Source organism: Microtus ochrogaster, linkage group LG8 (assembly GCF_000317375.1).
Source record: "Microtus ochrogaster isolate Prairie Vole_2 linkage group LG8, MicOch1.0, whole genome shotgun sequence".
Lineage (NCBI taxonomy): Eukaryota > Metazoa > Chordata > Mammalia > Rodentia > Cricetidae > Microtus > Microtus ochrogaster.
In genome coordinates, this window is record NC_022033.1 from 21262774 (window position 1) to 21279866 (window position 17093).

General features: G+C 43.7%; 1 protein-coding gene across 3 annotated transcripts in view; it reads left to right on the top strand.

The window, feature by feature from the left end:
* Ndrg3 (NDRG family member 3) overlaps nucleotides 1-15748 on the top strand; it is a 67276-nt gene extending 51528 nt beyond the window's left edge. For 2 of the 3 annotated variants that reach the window (XM_005363033.2, XM_026787131.1), the window contains 10 exons: nucleotides 17-103; nucleotides 3470-3526; nucleotides 5659-5762; nucleotides 6980-7045; nucleotides 7149-7200; nucleotides 9561-9608; nucleotides 11516-11551; nucleotides 11750-11801; nucleotides 13087-13125; nucleotides 14218-15748. In XM_005363033.2, coding sequence (XP_005363090.1) covers nucleotides 17-103; nucleotides 3470-3526; nucleotides 5659-5762; nucleotides 6980-7045; nucleotides 7149-7200; nucleotides 9561-9608; nucleotides 11516-11551; nucleotides 11750-11801; nucleotides 13087-13125; nucleotides 14218-14399 — 723 coding nt within the window. In that variant the 3' untranslated portion in view covers nucleotides 14400-15748. The remainder of the gene's footprint in view (nucleotides 1-16; nucleotides 104-3469; nucleotides 3527-5658; nucleotides 5763-6979; nucleotides 7046-7148; nucleotides 7201-9560; nucleotides 9609-11515; nucleotides 11552-11749; nucleotides 11802-13086; nucleotides 13126-14217) is intronic. The other variant, XM_005363034.2, reaches the window with a different exon arrangement.
* The last annotated feature ends 1345 nt before the right edge of the window (nucleotides 15749-17093 follow it).

Consider the following 17093-nt stretch of genomic DNA (forward strand, 5'->3'; position numbering starts at 1 on the left):
TCTGTCTCTCTCTCAGCTCAATCATCCAGAGCTGGTAGAAGGCCTTGTGCTCATTAACATTGACCCGTGTGCTAAAGGCTGGATTGACTGGGCAGCTTCCAAAGTAAGTCCTTCAATGACAGTGTCCATCTGTTCATTTTCTCGTCCCTTAGAAAATTACCTTTCCATGAAGCTTAAAGGCAAAATGAGATGTTTCGTTTTGTTGAGTGTCGTGAACTGAATGTGCTATGCAAGCATTTGTAACATCGAACTTCATCCACAGCCTCTCACAAAATGTTTTAAATATGCAGCATATGAATACTAGCACATGTCATCACCACCCAGCCATGGAGCCGTTTCAGATCTTCTACCTTTTCATGCAGATTCTCTTTGCCCGTTATTTCCTTATTCTGACTTCTGTTAGCAACAGACTGGTCTCATCTGTTCTGAAGCTTCTTGTAATTGGTATTGTAGATTATATTCTTTGGTGTCTTGCTTCTTTACTATCATTCTTGCTGTCATTCCAACAACAACAAAAACTGTCCTGCCATCATCTTTGTTTCTTATTTGTGGTATAGGCAATGAGTCCAGACCATTTTACATGCTAGGCAAGTACTGTAATATGCTATACCCCACCTCTTACCATCTTTGTTAATGTTATAGGTTATAACTTGAATTTCCCTAAGAGGCAGTGACATCTCTGCCTATTTTTGGAATATTCTCGTAAAGTTCCTTCTGAAATCTTCTGCCCCTCTTGTATGGCTCCCCGTTCAACATAAACACATTTTGCATGTATGGGACTGGAGAGATGGCTCAGGTGTTAGGAGCAATGACTGCACTTCCAAAGCACCTGGGTTCAATTCCCAGCACCATATGGCAGCTGTCTCTAAATCCAATTCCGGGAATCCGACACCCTCATATAGACATATATGCAGGCAAACACCAGTGCAAATAAAATAAATAAATCTTTTTTAAAAAATTTGCACGTAAGTCTCTTGCTGGATTCTTGTTTCTCAAATATCTTAGTCTGCTTTGCATTTTTATTCTTTTAACAAACAAAATGAATGAATGAATCATATCTCTAGTAAACACAGAAATAGCTCTTTCCCACTGTTCCACATGTCATATGGATTATTAATTTTCACCATATGAAAAAATGAAGAAATTTGATCTCTAAAATATGTGCCAGCAGACAGAAAACAAAATAAGTATGCTAACGACCTAATGAATATAAAAATCCCCATGCTCAACTCGAGTAAAGAAGAGACCATGGAGAAAGAATCGTATTCTGTTAGCATTAGGTTCCCCTACATTAAAACGTGATTCCTGTTTTCAGTTTGCAATGGAAGCAGTTCATTTTCTTATTGAAGGCAAATTCTATTTATATGTCTTAATATAAATATATGGGTGTTGAAGTTAAAGCAGTGATGTTTTCCATAAGAGAAAAAACTTGCTTTCATTCCCTTATCAGGAAGATGACTAATTTAATAATCTCATTTTTAAATACCTGCTTTTAGACACCTGCTGGCTACCATGAATGTCTTTATAATTTACCACCAAAACAGTACTACAGCATCATTGATCACATTTATCAGGGATTTATTGGTACTCAAACCTATGATATCCAGGAATTTAGTATCTGAGAACTTTAAAGGATAGTGATATAGTTGTAAATGGAAGGTTATAATGACCTTTAAAGAAATTAATACATATTTAATGCTTATTATATACCAGCCACTATTTTATTTTGTTTGGATTTTTTATGTTTTGCTGCTTTTTGTTGCTGTTTTTATTTTTTTGGTTTTTCCAGACATGATTTCTCTTTTAAGCCATGGCTGGCATGTAACTCCCTCTGTAGACCAGGTTGGCCTCAAACTCACAGAGATCACCTGCCTTTGCCTCCCAAGTGCTGGGATTAAAGGTGTGTGCCACTATCGCCTGATTTTTTTTTTTCTCTACTGTTTAAACTGCTCTTCTCGGGTTAACCAAATCAATTAATAAATTTTAAGGTCACATAGCAAGAAACTCACCATGCTAGGATACTTCTGAAAACATTTGTAAGACAAAAAGATAAAATCTAATTACCAATGAGAGAAGGTAACACAAATGTAATGCTATAGAATGGAATAATATATGATCATAAATTTGTCCTATTGAGGCCTGATGTGAGATGAGGATAGAGTTTGAGACCAGACTGAGCTATATTGTGAGACTTTGTTTTTAAAACAAATAAACAACAACAACAAAAAAAGATTTTGGCTGTTTGATAAGGAAAATTACAAAATTCTCATATAAAGAAAAACCTTTATATGAAAGGTCTTTACAAAGATGGTAAGAGGTGGGATGGTGGGACATACCTTTAATTCTAGCACTCTGGAGGCAGAGGCAGGCAGATATGTCTCCGTGAGTTTCAGACTATCCTGGTCTGTTTTTCAAACTCCAGATAAATGAGACCCTGCCTATATTTTCTACCTATCAACAGACCAGATTCTGCACAGTCTGTCTATGCTCTGCACATTTATTTACATTGGGGACTGTTGCCTTCCCTAGCTTTGGATGGGTGTACTAACAATGCTGGTGCCAGCTGCATTGGAACTCTCTCAGTCTGATGCTGTAAAATGCGCTCACCTGTCTAGTATACGACCCTCACACCTATGTGTAACAACCTAGTGACATTCATAGCACACTTTGAGCCTGAGCATTCTGAATAGTGCAACACATGAAGTGAGCTGGGTAATTAATCCTCCTCCTCTTTCCTCTGTAGCCCACGGGGTGATGATGTCAGGCCATCTTGTTTCCTTAACCTTCACCTATGTCCCTGTCTCTCCCTCACCTCCTCTTCTGCATCCCCACCTCCAACTCAGTATGTCACCTACAATCCAAGTCCTCAGTAGGAATTCCATCAGAAGCCCAGGAAGAAAGCTTAAAGGGAATTGGCAAGATCATTTGAGCTGGAGATGTTTCTGAAAATAGACTGTCTCCAGATTTACAGATTGCTGCGTTTATTAGATGTGAGATGCATCATTTTGAAATGGGAAGAACTGGGAGAAAAATGTTCAAAATGTGAGCTGTAAATATAGCTATTCCTTTCACTGCCTGAAATAAAGATGGCTAAAACTGGAAGGAATTTTTCCTTTGTCTCTTGCATGTCTTGGGCTGGGTTGTAAGTCTATCTCTGCTGCCATCAACCCAGTGTAGATGCAGAAACAGGGGCAGAGATGAAGCGGCAGACTGCCACGGGTCTCAGGTCTCCCTGTTTTTGAAGGAATGGCCACTATTCCTTCCAGCCCTATTTCAAAGGAAGCTGTGCTCATGCCATGGAAAGAATACTTAGTTTTTCCTTGTATTCCCCCTCACCCCGCCATTTCTTTGAAGTGATACTGGTCTGTGTGTTTGTTTGCTTTAGAAGACACTGTGTGTCCCTCCTTTAGTGGACAGCCTGTGACTGCTCCCGTGTGCTCATTCTCCTAACACAGCTTTTCTCTTCCAGCTCTCAGGCTTGACGACCAACATCGTGGACATCATTTTGGCTCATCACTTTGGGCAGGTAAGCACCTGTACCACCAGAAGAGCTGGGTTTACCGGCTTGTGTGCGAAGCTTTGTTGTGTTTTAGAAAAGAAAGAGAGGTACCTTGCAATCTCCTGGATCCTGGCAGATAACATGTCCCTTGCAGTCAGAAGGACATGTGGCCCTGCCAAGGCCAGGCCTGCGGGGAGGCTTCTCTTAGCTCATGGATCTTGGCACTTGGAGAGTGACAGAAAACAGCATCTCCCCACCTGTCCCCTGTGAGCAGAATGCCATCTGTGTGTTTGACAACACCAGTGCTCACCAGACATCTTTAGAGCCACCAGGGGGTTCAGAGAAGGCCTCACAGAAATACAAGTTTCAGAAGGAGAAGACAAAGAGCGCTGAGATGTTCTTGTGAGAGGAGCTTAGAGATGATCTCATTCAGTCCTCACAGACTGGCGGACACTGAAATCTGCAGCAGGGGTGACCTGTGCTGTGGATAATTGTTGGTGGGGATTGGCCTGCAGTCCTGTTTTCAGAGGGAAAAGTGAGTGATGAGAAACTGAGCAATGAGGTCAGGAGCTGTGAGGCGGCTGGGGTGTAGAGGAAGAGGTACAGTGAGGGGCAGAGGCTAGCCAGTCTGGAGTACTTAGTATTCTGTCTGAATACGCCTCAAGGGAAGTGCAAGGTTAGGACAGATCAGGCTCTAACCTTCTACTGACTATGTATGTGCAAGGTAGTTTTTTTATCTTGCTTATGTGGTGTAAGACTGGGTCCTCTGGAAGAACAACCAATGCTCTTAACTACTGAGCTTTCTCTCCAGCACCTTTGGCTTTATTTTAAGGGCAGAAACACAGCATAATATGCCACCATTGTCCACATGGAAAATGAAGGAGCTGACATTTAAATCAAGGTCCAGCTCCAAAGTAGTAGTCTTTCCTTCATTATTTTCTTTTATTTCTTTACATTTTTTTTCTCTTTTTTTTTTCTTCTCTTTTTTTTTTTAATTTATTTATTTATTATGTGTACAACATTCCTTCCATGCATGCCTGCAAGCCAGAAGGGGGCACCAGGTCTCATTATAGATGGTTGTGAGCCACCATGTGGTTGCTGGGAATTGAACTCAGGACCTCTGGAAGAGCAGTCAGTGCTCTTAACCACTAAGCCATCTCTCCAGCCCCCTATTTCTTTACATTTTATCAGTGTAACAAACTTACTTTTGTTTAGAGAAAGGAGCTTATACAGCCCTATTACAGGAAATCTGCAACCCATCTCATTTCCTGTTTCTTACAGGCAGTCACTCTAAGTCTGATTATTTTCTTTCTTGCCTCTGAAACAATGCCTATGCCCAGGCATGCCCTCAAACTTGGATCCTCTTCCTTCAGCTTTCTAAGCCCTTGGGATTGTACTCTCATTCTTTTGTTGGTGGGTGACCTCCATCCATATTGTTTCCTTGATTAAGGACACATAATTCACATATACTGCGATGATGTACATACTGTAATGTAATGTCTCTGATCTTTGTCCTATTTTTCAGATTTATTTATTTATTACCATAATTTTTTAGATTTATTTATTTATTGTGTATAGAGTATTCTGTTTGCATTACACCTGCAATCCAGAAGAGGGCACCAGATCTCATTAGGGATGGTTGTGAGCCATGTGGTTGCTAGGAATTGAACTCAGGTCCTCTAGAAGAACAGCCACTACTCTTAACCCCTGAGCCATCTCTCCAGCCCTACCATATATTTTATTATGTAGAATATTTCTACCAACCAAAAAGGTTCTCTTGTGTGCTTCCTGCTCACTAATCCTCCTAAACAGTGTACTCACTAGTCCATTACTTCTCTTTACTTTTGCCTGCTTTTGAACTTCAAATGAGTAAAATCAATGGATACTGTCTGGGCGTGGCATTTTTTGCTCTGTGTAACTATTTTTAGTACGTGCCATTCCATATACCAGTTGGTGCCCTCATTTGACACAGAATATGGAACTGAACTATGATGAGACAAATAAAGATGTTAGCCATTCAGTGTATCTGTACATTAGTAAATGCTAAGCTCCGCCCCAAATCCCTGCGTGGAAAGGCTATTGCCATTGAGAATACTAACCAAATAGGATGGACTTGTTCTGCAGCCCAGTTTACTGGTGTTTTCTTTCACTTATTCTAGGAGGAGTTGCAGGCCAATTTGGACCTCATTCAAACCTACAGACTGCACATTGCTCAAGACATCAACCAAGAAAACCTCCAGCTCTTCCTGGGTTCCTATAATGGGTAGAGTTGTTTGTCATTCCTTCTGTTAACTGTGTAGTCCAGCTCTAAAGTCTGTGTGACGTCTAAGGAAGCAGACGGGAGGAATAATCTACTGCCATTGTTGTCCTGCCTATGCGGTTTGACCATTCTAGGATGGAAAATTATAGACAGTTTTAGAAAGATCTCTAAAGAAGGAAACTGTGAGCTATAAAACAGCTGTAGTTTCTAGGTTGTCTTGAGGGGAAAAAAAAGAAATCTAACTTACATATATTTAAGAAAAGAGGGCAGTGGTGGTGTATGCCTCTAATCCCAGCACTCCGGAGGCAGAGGCAGGCAGATCTCTGTGAGTTCGAGGCCAGCCTGCTCTACAAGAGCTAGTTCCAGGACAGGCTCCAAAGCCACAGAGAAACTCTGTCTCAAAAAAAAAAAAAAAAAAAGAAAAGAAAAGAAAAAGAAAGAAAGAAAGAAAGAAAGAAAGAAAGAAAAGAAAAACAAAGAAAAAGAAAAGAAAATAATGGTAGGGACCAGAAGAAGCCCTTACAGGAAGACAATGGAGAGAATATTAGGACTTGATTTTGATTCTGTTTGCTGATACCTTGTCATGAATCAGTCAGAGTAACACAAGGATGTAAGTCAACTCCTTTTTCCTTGAGTATTTCAAAATTTACTTTCATACCTTTACTGTCAGAGGGTAGGCTGAGGAGAGAGCACTGGTTCTTACCCTAGTGATAGTTTTTCAGAGGGAAGATGGTGGAGAAGGCTGCATTTGTCAGCCGGAAGTCTGCAGAGTTACATAGCCTGTAAGGTGTGATGCCAAGCTTTGGATCTGGTCTGGAGAGCTTTCTACTTTTAATTGAAATAAAAAAGACTAAAAAGCTCTTTGAAAAGCTATTATAAATAAAGTCCTCTTCCCATATAAAAGTATGTCATTGCCTCCTCCTAAGGGACTCATTCCTATAGACCACTTGGAAAATTCAAGTTAGACTTGAGGATTTCAGTAGGGCTCCTGTTAGAGTTTAAAAGTTCCTTTTTAGCATCCGTAAAATCCATTCCTGCTCTGTAGCATGCATGATGCCGTGGAAACAGCTGCTAAGGGGAATAGCTCAGGGCCCTTCCATCCTGAGGTGTGAAGAAAAGACAGTGTTCCTAGACTGTCATACTCTGGATTACATGTTCGGGAAACACATGAAGGGCCACGATCTCCTGCAAACGATACTGATTCTGCTTTGTTTGTCTAGACGCAGAGACCTGGAAATTGAAAGACCTATATTGGGCCAAAATGATAACAGGTTGAAAACATTAAAGTAAGTGCCCCAGTCTCCCCGCTAAATGGCTGTGTATCTGCCTGTCATGACAAGTCCATTGTCCTTTTACTTGCTGACCATCTCCTCTTTGGCGTGTTCCTAGGTGTTCTACTTTACTGGTGGTAGGGGACAATTCACCTGCTGTGGAGGCTGTGGTAAGTATGTCCTGATGTGAGCAGATGGGATTGAAGTGTAGTCAAGTGTGTGTGTCAGGAACACAGCTGACACAGTGTGTCATGGAAACATGACCACACAAGGCCATGCTGTATCTAATTCCACCTACCAGGTTTTACTGTTACATATTTTTAAATCAGTTCCCATCGGATTGATCAGTGTGCTCTGTGTGCTGCTGTCCACTCTGTGGCAATTACAGTTAGATTTTTGGCACTCAGCCTTCTACTTAAGAGAAGTTAGCCACCATAAATCAAGCAAATGAGAAAGTTGTCGAGGGCCTATATCCCTCTCCCTTGTGTTGACTTAAATAGCATGTTCACTTTTTTATTTATTTATTTATTTTAAATTTATTTACTTATTTCGATTTTTGAGACAGAGTTTCTTTGGTAGCTCTGGAGCCTGTCCTAGAACTAGCTCTTGTAGACCAGGCTAGCCTCAAACTCACAGAGATCCACCTGCCTCTGCCTCCTGAGTGCTGGGATTAAAGGCATGTGCCACCACTGCCCGGTCACTTATTTTTTTAAAGGTATAGTTTAGCCAAATAAATAAGGCCTTTTCATCTTATTTCCACACTCCTGTTTTCAAGAGGTGAGGCCTCATCTGAAACACAGAGTAAACCCCCCTCTAACTGCATTTAGACCTGACGCCCTGGCCAGAACCCCATATGCCTCTGGTGGTAGGAACTTGAGAGACACCCCGGGACACCAGGAGAAACTCCGCAAGTGCCAGTTCAAGACTGATACCTGGTTTTGCTCACTAATTCAGCAGCCTTCTGAGAATCTTCTATTTGTTCATGGCTGAGGAGTAACAGATCTATTTGGGGATTTGGGAAATACATAGACATGTCAGAGACTAATGACTGAGGCTGGGAATGTAGCTTAAGGCACAGCACTAATGCGCAAGGCCCTAGTTTCAGTCTCCAGCCCTGCAGGAAAACACACATGCAGCCCTGGTGACTGTGGTTAGTTAAAAATGGAGACACAGAACATTGTATGAATTACAAAGTAGTGGATAACGAAAGACATGCTTTGTTAAATCCAGACATGGAAGTTGATTTCTTAGAAAATATAGCTTATCTACTATATTCTGAGCACTGTGACTAGCCATTAAATACCCATTTCAAAATTCTACCTGTGGAATCCTTGCATATTCTATAGAAAAATGGTGCATTTGTTTATCACAACCTGCATTGTCATTCACATAGAACAAATTAAGCCTCTGACTTGATCTTGGCTTTTAGATCATCTCCTGATTTCAGAGGAGTTTTGTATACCTGCCCATCAGCAATCCCAAGACCCAAGTTCACCTGGATTGCTGGTTCTTGCCTAGGTAACTAGAACCACTGCCTCTTCAGTAAGCCACACGTGCCACTGTTCTCCTAAATCAGATCTTCTCACGTCAGAAACCATCTTGCCTTCCACAGTGAGCTCCAGTCTGCCCTGAATTTGCTCTGTGTGCATCTTCACTTTATACTCTCCGCTGTAATGACACATGTGTACTGCACGACCCTCCTTTCTCTGCCTCTGGGAGTCTCCAGACACCACCTTTTCTTCCTGTCTCTGAAATTCCTACTTGGCGTTCTTTCTGTTCATTCCACACAGCTGTGAAGTTTCTGAAGTTACTTCGCTTTCTTTTGTGGTATATATAGTCACCCCCACTGGATTCCAAGCTCTTATCACAAGTTTTATGTGTATATTCTTAGAAGACATAAGGGAAAGCTGTTTGATCGAGTGAGCAATAAAATATTGTCCTACTAGAGCCATAGGTATAAAGTTCAGTGATGGGGCATGTGCTCAGATTATCTTCCCAAAATATTTTCTTTGAGGTTCCTGCCTTCATGGGTAGAAGGGCACAAGATCCCAAACATGGACGTGTACCAGGCTGTCATCCCTAATTTTGCTGACCTTGCAACAGAACAAACACAGAAGAATTCTTCACACTGGGGAGCCAGAGAGGCAGTGAGGCAGAAGAGTCAGTGGTTGGGGAATGGCAGCTCTGCACTCCAGACAGGAGATATTGAGGCAGGGAGGTGGACACAGAGCACAGGCCCAGCTGATAGGCCAGGTGTGCTGGGACAGCATGGAGGAGATCCCAGCAGTACAGGGCCACAGTCCTGTTTGCCTCTCAAGAAGGAATGTTCCTTGCCCACATCATGGCCAGCAGTAAGAGGCTTTAGAGTCAGCATGTTGTTCATTAAAGACTAAAAGCATCAGAAAAGAAAATGGCAAAATTTTTAGATGAAATCTGAACCACCAGACAAAGTGTGTATCACACTTTGTATGACACCTAATCTCTTGGGCATGTAAGAAATTCTAATTTCTAAAGTTCTTTTCTTTTTCAGGTTGAATGCAATTCTCGCCTCGACCCTATAAATACCACTTTGCTAAAGGTAACGTGTCTTTTTTCATAGCCAACTACTTGTGATAACTTAGGTACTCATCAACTCTGTGTTTTTATTCTCTCTCTCAGAATAAGAAAAATAGATTAATTACATTTATGTATTTATTGGTGGTGGACAATACATGCCAAGGCACATAAGGACAATTTACAGAAGTCAGTTCTCTCCTTCCACCATGTGGGTCTCAAGGGTGGGACTCAGGTTGTCAGGCTTGGCTGCATTGGCTGCAAGCACTTTTATCCTCTGGGCCGACTCACCAGCCCAAAGAATATATTTTCTAAATTCTCAAAAAACAAATATGTAGTAATATACTAGTGTCTTTTTCCATATATCTTTTTAGATCATAAAGTCAAAGGAGCTAGAGGTCTGAGCACGGTGTCACAGGCCTTTAATCCCAGTGCAAGGAGATACAAGTACATCTCTTGCCTGGGCTTCTTAGAGATACCCAGTCTGAAAAATTTTTTTTTTTAAAAAGGAAGAAGAAAGAAAGCTAGGATGGTGGCCTATGCCTATAATTCTGACTTATAGGAGGCTGAGGCAGGAGGTTTGCTATAAGTTTGAAGCCAGCCTGAGTTATATAATGAGTTCCAGGCTATCCTGAACTACAAAACAACCAAGAAAATAAAGGTTAGAAGATATTTCTGTTTTCCTCCATTTTGTCATAAACACTTTCCCATTCCACTCAAAATTTAGTGAATGTACAACATAAGAAGAAATGAGGTGATGCTGGGAATGCTTTATATCCTGAGTCCTGTTGCGTTTTTAAGGAAACTTCTAAGAATGTCTTAGTGATGATGGGTACATTTTTCTCTTGGGGCTTCTTGTACTTGTTAAAAGTTTCTAGATTATCAAGATTCACCCTTGCCGGGTAGTGATAGCACACCCTTAATCCCAGCACTTGGGAGGCAGAGGCAGGCAAATCTTTGGGGTCAAGGCCAGCCTGGTCTACAGAGTGAGTTCCAGGATAGCCAAGACTACATAGAGGAACCCTGTTATAAGATATTATTTTAAGGTGTGTTACATTCGTTTAAGCTCTGGAACATTTGTTTAATGAGTTGCTTTGTTTATGCTGCATTTGTTTAACTCTGCGAAGCTGTGACTCTTTGCCTGTCTAAAACACCTGATGGTCTAATAAAGCGCTGAATGGCCAACAGCAAGGCAGGATAGGTGGGACTGGCAGGCCGAGAGGATAAATAGAAGGAGAAATGAGGAGAAGGGCAAGAGAGCAAGAGGAGAAGGAGGAGAGGAGGACATCCGGGGCCTGTGCCCAAGTACTTAGAGGCAAGAAGTGGAGGACTCAGCAACATAGGAAGCCCTGCCCTGACCTCTTAGTAGGGAAAGGGGCCCTTACAAAGTACGACACACTGAGATGTGCAGCACATTGTTTGAGGACTGTGAAATAAGTGTCTTTGGGTGCAGATGAGCCAGGATGAAAGCTTTAGCTGATAGTACTGTCAGCCTAACAAGAAATCCCTGCAGAGGTCTGAAAGCCAGGCCTGAGATCCTGTGAATGAACAGCACTGGACATCTCTCTCAAGGGTATGGCCAGCATCAAGACTGCATAGCATGCCCTGAAGTGATAGATACAAAGATGGATGCTGAGCCGGGTGGTGGTGGCGCACTCCTTTAATCCCAGCACTCCGGGAGGCAGAGGCAGGCGGATCTCTGTGAGTTTGAGGCCAGCCTGGTCTACAATAGCTATTTCCAGGACAGGAACCAAAAGCTACGGAGAAACCCTGTCTCGAAAAATAAAAAAAAAATAAAAAAATAAAAATAAAAAAAAAGATGGATGCTGTTAAGCATCAAGTTCATTCCTGAACTCTTCGAAAGGACATGGAATACTGAGAGCGTTCCCCTTAGTGGAGGTCCTGCTGACTTAGGTGTTCTTCCTCTTCTAGATGGCAGACTGTGGAGGACTGCCCCAAGTAGTTCAGGTAAGAAAGTGTTCATAATAATTTCTCTCTCCTCTCCTCTCCTCTCCTCTCCTCTCCTCTCCTCTCCTCCTCTCTCTCTCTCTCTCTCTCTCTCTCTCTCTCTCTCTCTCTCTCTCTCTCCTCTGTCTTGCTCCCCCAGCCCTTTGCTACCTCTCTACTTAATGCAAAAATTAATGTCTTCTTTGTTTGTTCCTCCAGCCTGGGAAGCTCACCGAGGCCTTCAAGTACTTTTTGCAAGGGATGGGCTACAGTGAGTAGTATGTTTTCTATTTAGCAGAAGTTTATGGGTAATAGGATACGTTTAACATCTGGGAGACCACAATTCTCAGGACCACCCATTTGCTAGTTGGACTTTAAGTAGACGACAATGGAGTATAAAGTGTTCATTCATCTGTGCATGTGTCTAAGTGAGGCTGACAGCTAAAATACGTCCTCATACTAAAAAGTGATTTTTTTTTTCCTGTCTTTCTGTTTGTTTTGTTTTGTTTTTTGAGACAAGGTTTCTCTGTGTAGCCCTGGCTATCCTGGAACTTACTCTGTAGATCAGAGGGGCCTCAAACTCAGAGATCCACCTGCCTCTGCCTCCTGAGTACTGGGATTAAAGATGTGTGTCACCACACCTGGCTCTAAGAGGTGATTTTTTTAGCACACTGAGGCTCAAGAATGTTTAGCTGCCTCCCGTAGCAACCAGAATAGCCATGATAGAAACCTTCAAAGTCTGACTCCAGGCCCACATCTTAACCACTGAAGCTTTGGCTGCCTTAGCTATAAACTGGAGTTTATGATTTTATATCTGAACCCAGCAGATTTTACCTGGCCCACAGAAACAAAGTAAAGGCTCAGGAGAAAAGGACAGTGTCCTTACTGAAATCTGTTCTGCCTCAGATGAGCTTCAGTTTTAGAACACATTCGTGTCATATGCTGCTGCATTGGGCTCTTACCTCTTAGACCCTGAGCTTTCTCATCTGTCACAGAAACTCACACTTGCTTCTCTCGGGGGAAAATAAATAAATACCTTTAACCCCAGAACAGAGCTCTTTACCCAGCGGGCAGATTTTCCATCTTTGGTGTCCATTAGATGATGACCATTGGTGAGCTGCCCAGGAAGGTGGTCCCTAGGTTAGACCTGTAGCTGCCAGAAAGACCATGTGTGTCTTGTCTAGAGTGGCTATGTTGTTCCCGTCTGTGAGCTGCTACCACCCGAGCCCACACACACAGCCCTCTGGCTCACCAGGAGGAGAAGTCCTCTCCTAGCCTAGTCTCATCCTCTCCCCCAGAAGATATCTGATCATGCAGCTAGCTTCTAAAACAGGGTACCGAGGCTGCCTATAGAATGAGGGTGGAACAGCTTCTTTTGTCTGTTTCGAGAAGTGGCATTAAAAGTGGTGCTTAAGCATCGATGCCCTTCTCTGGGACCTTGAAAGAAACTTCCATCCCTACTCAGTATCCTGTCAGCATCTTCTAGGCAGCCAAGGTTGTCACATAGCTCTTGTGGGTCACTAACCTGCCTTTTCCTGTGTCCATCCTGCTTCCAGTCCCGTATGTGCAGCTCAGTCACCTCAGCAGCGAGTCAGGTACCTTCCTGTGCTGGCCCTGCCCGCCTCCCAACCATGCTCTTTCTGCTGCATTGGCTGCCTGCAGCATGTCCGCAGTTCCCTGTGCAGTGAGAGCCCGATAGAACAGGGCTTAGTGTGCTCTGAGAGTTTACCCTACAGATCAGGCCTGGTTCTATAAGAAAAAAAGGAGTCCATTGAAATGCCCAGGCCTCCTCTCATCCTCAGCCAGGGTGACAGTGGCAGCCAAAGCTCAATGGGGGAGGGGTCCCTCTTCCACTACCACCACACATTTATTAATCCTTGAAGTGAACCCTAAACAGGAATCAGAAAGGTCCTGCAGTCTTGACTCTAGGTGAGAGGTTAGCATCTGTGTCCAGATACCACCACAGTGATGATGAAATGATAGCAGGGACAGTGACTGATGATCCAGAATTATGGGCAGTTAGTTCTGTCAGGTGAGGCCTTGTCCAGGCCATGATGAAGCTAAAAGGTTCTTAAAGTCAAAGTAGTAACAGTAACAAAATAGAAGTCTAAATTAAACAACCCGAGTCAGTCCCATGTCAACCCCTTGTCCCCAATAGCCTGTACTACATGCCTGTATAGCAATCAGCTCCAGAACACCTTCCCTCCCCTCCACCCATCCATGTCTCCTCCCCAGAGGGCAACAGTACCTGTGGACACGGATGGTAGTCTTGTTGTATCGGGCTTGCACTGTGTTTGTGAAATGCCTTCCTACTTGTGTGGTTTGTCATTCTTTCTTTTGGTTTAGTCTTGCATGCACTGCAGGTTTTTGGTAACCAGTGTGTGTTCCCAAAGCCACCTTCCTAATCACTGTATGAATGGTGTGGTCACAGCTAAGAGGCTTTACTCTGCCTTTAGGGTTTCCCATCAGACTCTGAAGTCAAATCTGGAGAGAATCCAGATGCAGGAGATCACAGCAGCCTTGCATACAGTCACTCACCTAGAGCAAAGGGTGCAGAGGGAGCACCTCATATGCCGTGCTGGGCATCATCTTAGGTGCGCTGGGAAAGGTGAAGTCTTAGGTGAAGCCTGTAGAGCACTTGAGCTTCTCCAAGCTCCTCCTCCTGATCTCCTGGTTCTTTGTTACAGTACCATCTGCCAGCATGACCCGGCTCGCCCGATCACGAACCCACTCCACCTCGAGTAGCATTGGCTCTGGAGAAAGTCCCTTTAGCAGGTCTGTGACCAGCAATCAGTCAGATGGAACTCAAGAATCCTGTGAGTCCCCTGATGTCCTGGACAGACACCAGACCATGGAGGTGTCTTGCTAAGCAGATGCTCCTCCCTGGACCACGCAAGTCCCTCCTCCTTGAAATGACCACTCCATAATAGAACATTTCATCCTGTCAGCTGGCCTCCACTTTCACTCATGCATGGCCACAGAACCTTTCTCTAATAGCCTGGATTTACCATTCTCTCTACACACCCCTTTTTGTATATACCAAGAACCACCCATGCCATTACTGTAACATTCCAACATCTTGATCCGATCTGATCTCCATATCTTCTCTTGCCAGCCTTTCCCTGTGCTCCCTCAAATATGTATCTGATGAGATTCTTTGATTCTCAACTCCATGTGTGTGCGAGCACGCGTGTCTGTGTCTGTGTGTGCATAGTTCTGTGATTTTAGACATGCTTTCTTGTAGCACTTCTGCAAAGGGACTTTTTTGCACTCAGTGGCGTTTTAAAAGGGAAATATGCAGAGCAGATATCTGGATGGCTTGAGCCACAAGGTTGGATTTTGGTTCCACTTGGACAACATTTGCAGTGATTTTAGGAGAGAGCGGGTCTGAGGGATGTGGGGATGTAGTTACTGTGTGGACTATTGACTGGCTGTGACCAGTAGAGGGGTCACCTATTACACAGATAGGTAAGGTAGCAGTCGCCTGCCCTGTCCAAGCGGATTCATACATGTCATTGTGTAAGTCAGAGGGCACGATCTGAAACCCATCAGTGGTATCTCCACACTGTGGCATTTTCTCCAAGGAATTGTCCTAAGCTCTAGATTATCCAAGGAAGATGGAAAACAAACACCAGGCTCCACTCTGCAGACTAAAATGCTGTCCCTGTAGCATCTGATACCACTTCCCAGACACCCACACATCTGTAGGAAGTGCCTCCCAGGTTGGATGGAGAGTGGTTCTCCATCCCTCTGTCCCAGAGAAGGGGACAGTATGATTTAAATATACCATCAATGGTGAGGGTCTTAGTGGGGAAAGGAGGAATCATTAACACACCACCATGATAAGTAAATGTAGCCTAGGTTCCAGCAAACATTAATGGAAACCAAGTCACATTGAAGTGGAACCCATTTCTGGGAAAGTCTTAAGCGTGCAATGTCCCTTTTTAGGAGGGAAGGGGACAATCTCAGGGCAGCCCTGTCCAGGTTGTCGGTGAGGGGTCATACCAGCCAGAGAGACCCTCTGGGAAGAAGCTGCCACACAGCAAGGACTCCTTTCTTGGAAGTATCCAGATGTGAGCCCAGCCAGGGTCATATGGTTCCAAACCCGAGGAAGAGGTTTTTCACACACTCCTTGCTTTATGCTAAGATAAGGAAGATGTCACTCTACCCGAGTGTGACTTTTTACAGATTAAATAAAGCTGTATATGTCTCATTGTTCCCTGGCTGCTGGTGTCATTTCTCTAAGTGACTCTCTGAAGGCTTGGGCTGGGAATGAGTCTCTTCTACAGGTTCCGAACTCTGCGTTTTCTGATCTGTCATCATACCATGCTGAATTCCACATCTACCTGACGTGCCCTGGTCTCCTCAAAACTCCCAAGAAGCCTGACAGTGCTATTCTTGATGAGAGAGAACTAGAGTCTAAGAAAGTTAGTCTATGTCTTATGTTCCATCGTCTCTGTGGAGTTCCTGGTCCTAACTATCATGTGATAATTTACAAACACTTCCCTGGGTGGTTCTTAAGACAGCAGGCTCTGTTTCTCCAGAAGCTGCTCTACGAATAGTTTTAGGAGCCCACTATCTTATAAAGGATGGAATAGTCCCTCTGGGACTGGAAGAAGGCTTTGCTCAAATCAGGAACGAAGGATTCAGGAGTAGAGCTGGTGGCTATAACATGTTTCTGGTCCCGTAGAAACAGTCTGCTCTCACCATCTGATTGCCTAAAGAAGACTTGAATTCTTCTATCAAACATGCCCTCATATACACGGTGGTCTCTTTTGGACTACCCCCTTGACTTCCCACTACTACCCACAGGGCCATATGGACTATTGGCTCTGGATAACAGTCTTCTAACATGACAGAAGAGAACTCTGGTCATCCTCCCTTTGGAGTGTCAGTTCCTGCATCTACGGTTGTTCTCACAGGGTGAGAGTCTCAGTTTGAAAAGGAGTGGAGCTAGGAACAGTTATGAGTGGGCCCTTGGGGTCAATTCCAAGCTCTAGAACAAAGCAAAAAAGCTCACCAAAGTTCCAAGAGAAGGTGACCATTCTAGCTATGCACTGTCTATCCTGCTGCCTGAGCAACAGGCAGCTCATCCTCTAGATGAGGTCACTGTATCCTGCAGACATGGCCATTGCGATGAAAATGGGATTAGAGAGACACAAAGCTGCCTGGGAACTGTGCAGTTTCTGTTGACTTTCGCCAACACTGCCCACCCACTCGCCAGGACACCACAGACAGTGCCTAAGCTCCTAGTATGCTTCTCAGACATGTGCCAAACGATCCGATCTCTTCTGCAAATGTGGCCAACACCTATTTACCCTCAGCCTCACTGCCACTGCCTGGACCTCGTCTTCCCCACTAGTTACTGTGCCTTATCCAAACCAGGAAGAGAAAGTTGCAGAGTCCTGGAGATGTGTCCAGCAAAAAGCAGGGCCCTTATGGCCCAAGGGTCCTAAAGGTTGTGGCCCTGCTGAGCCAGAGTCAGGAAGTTAATCACCTCTAATCCTCCCTTCAGCCCACTGGAGTCAGTATTATGATTCTTCATCGCAGGAGACCCTACGAG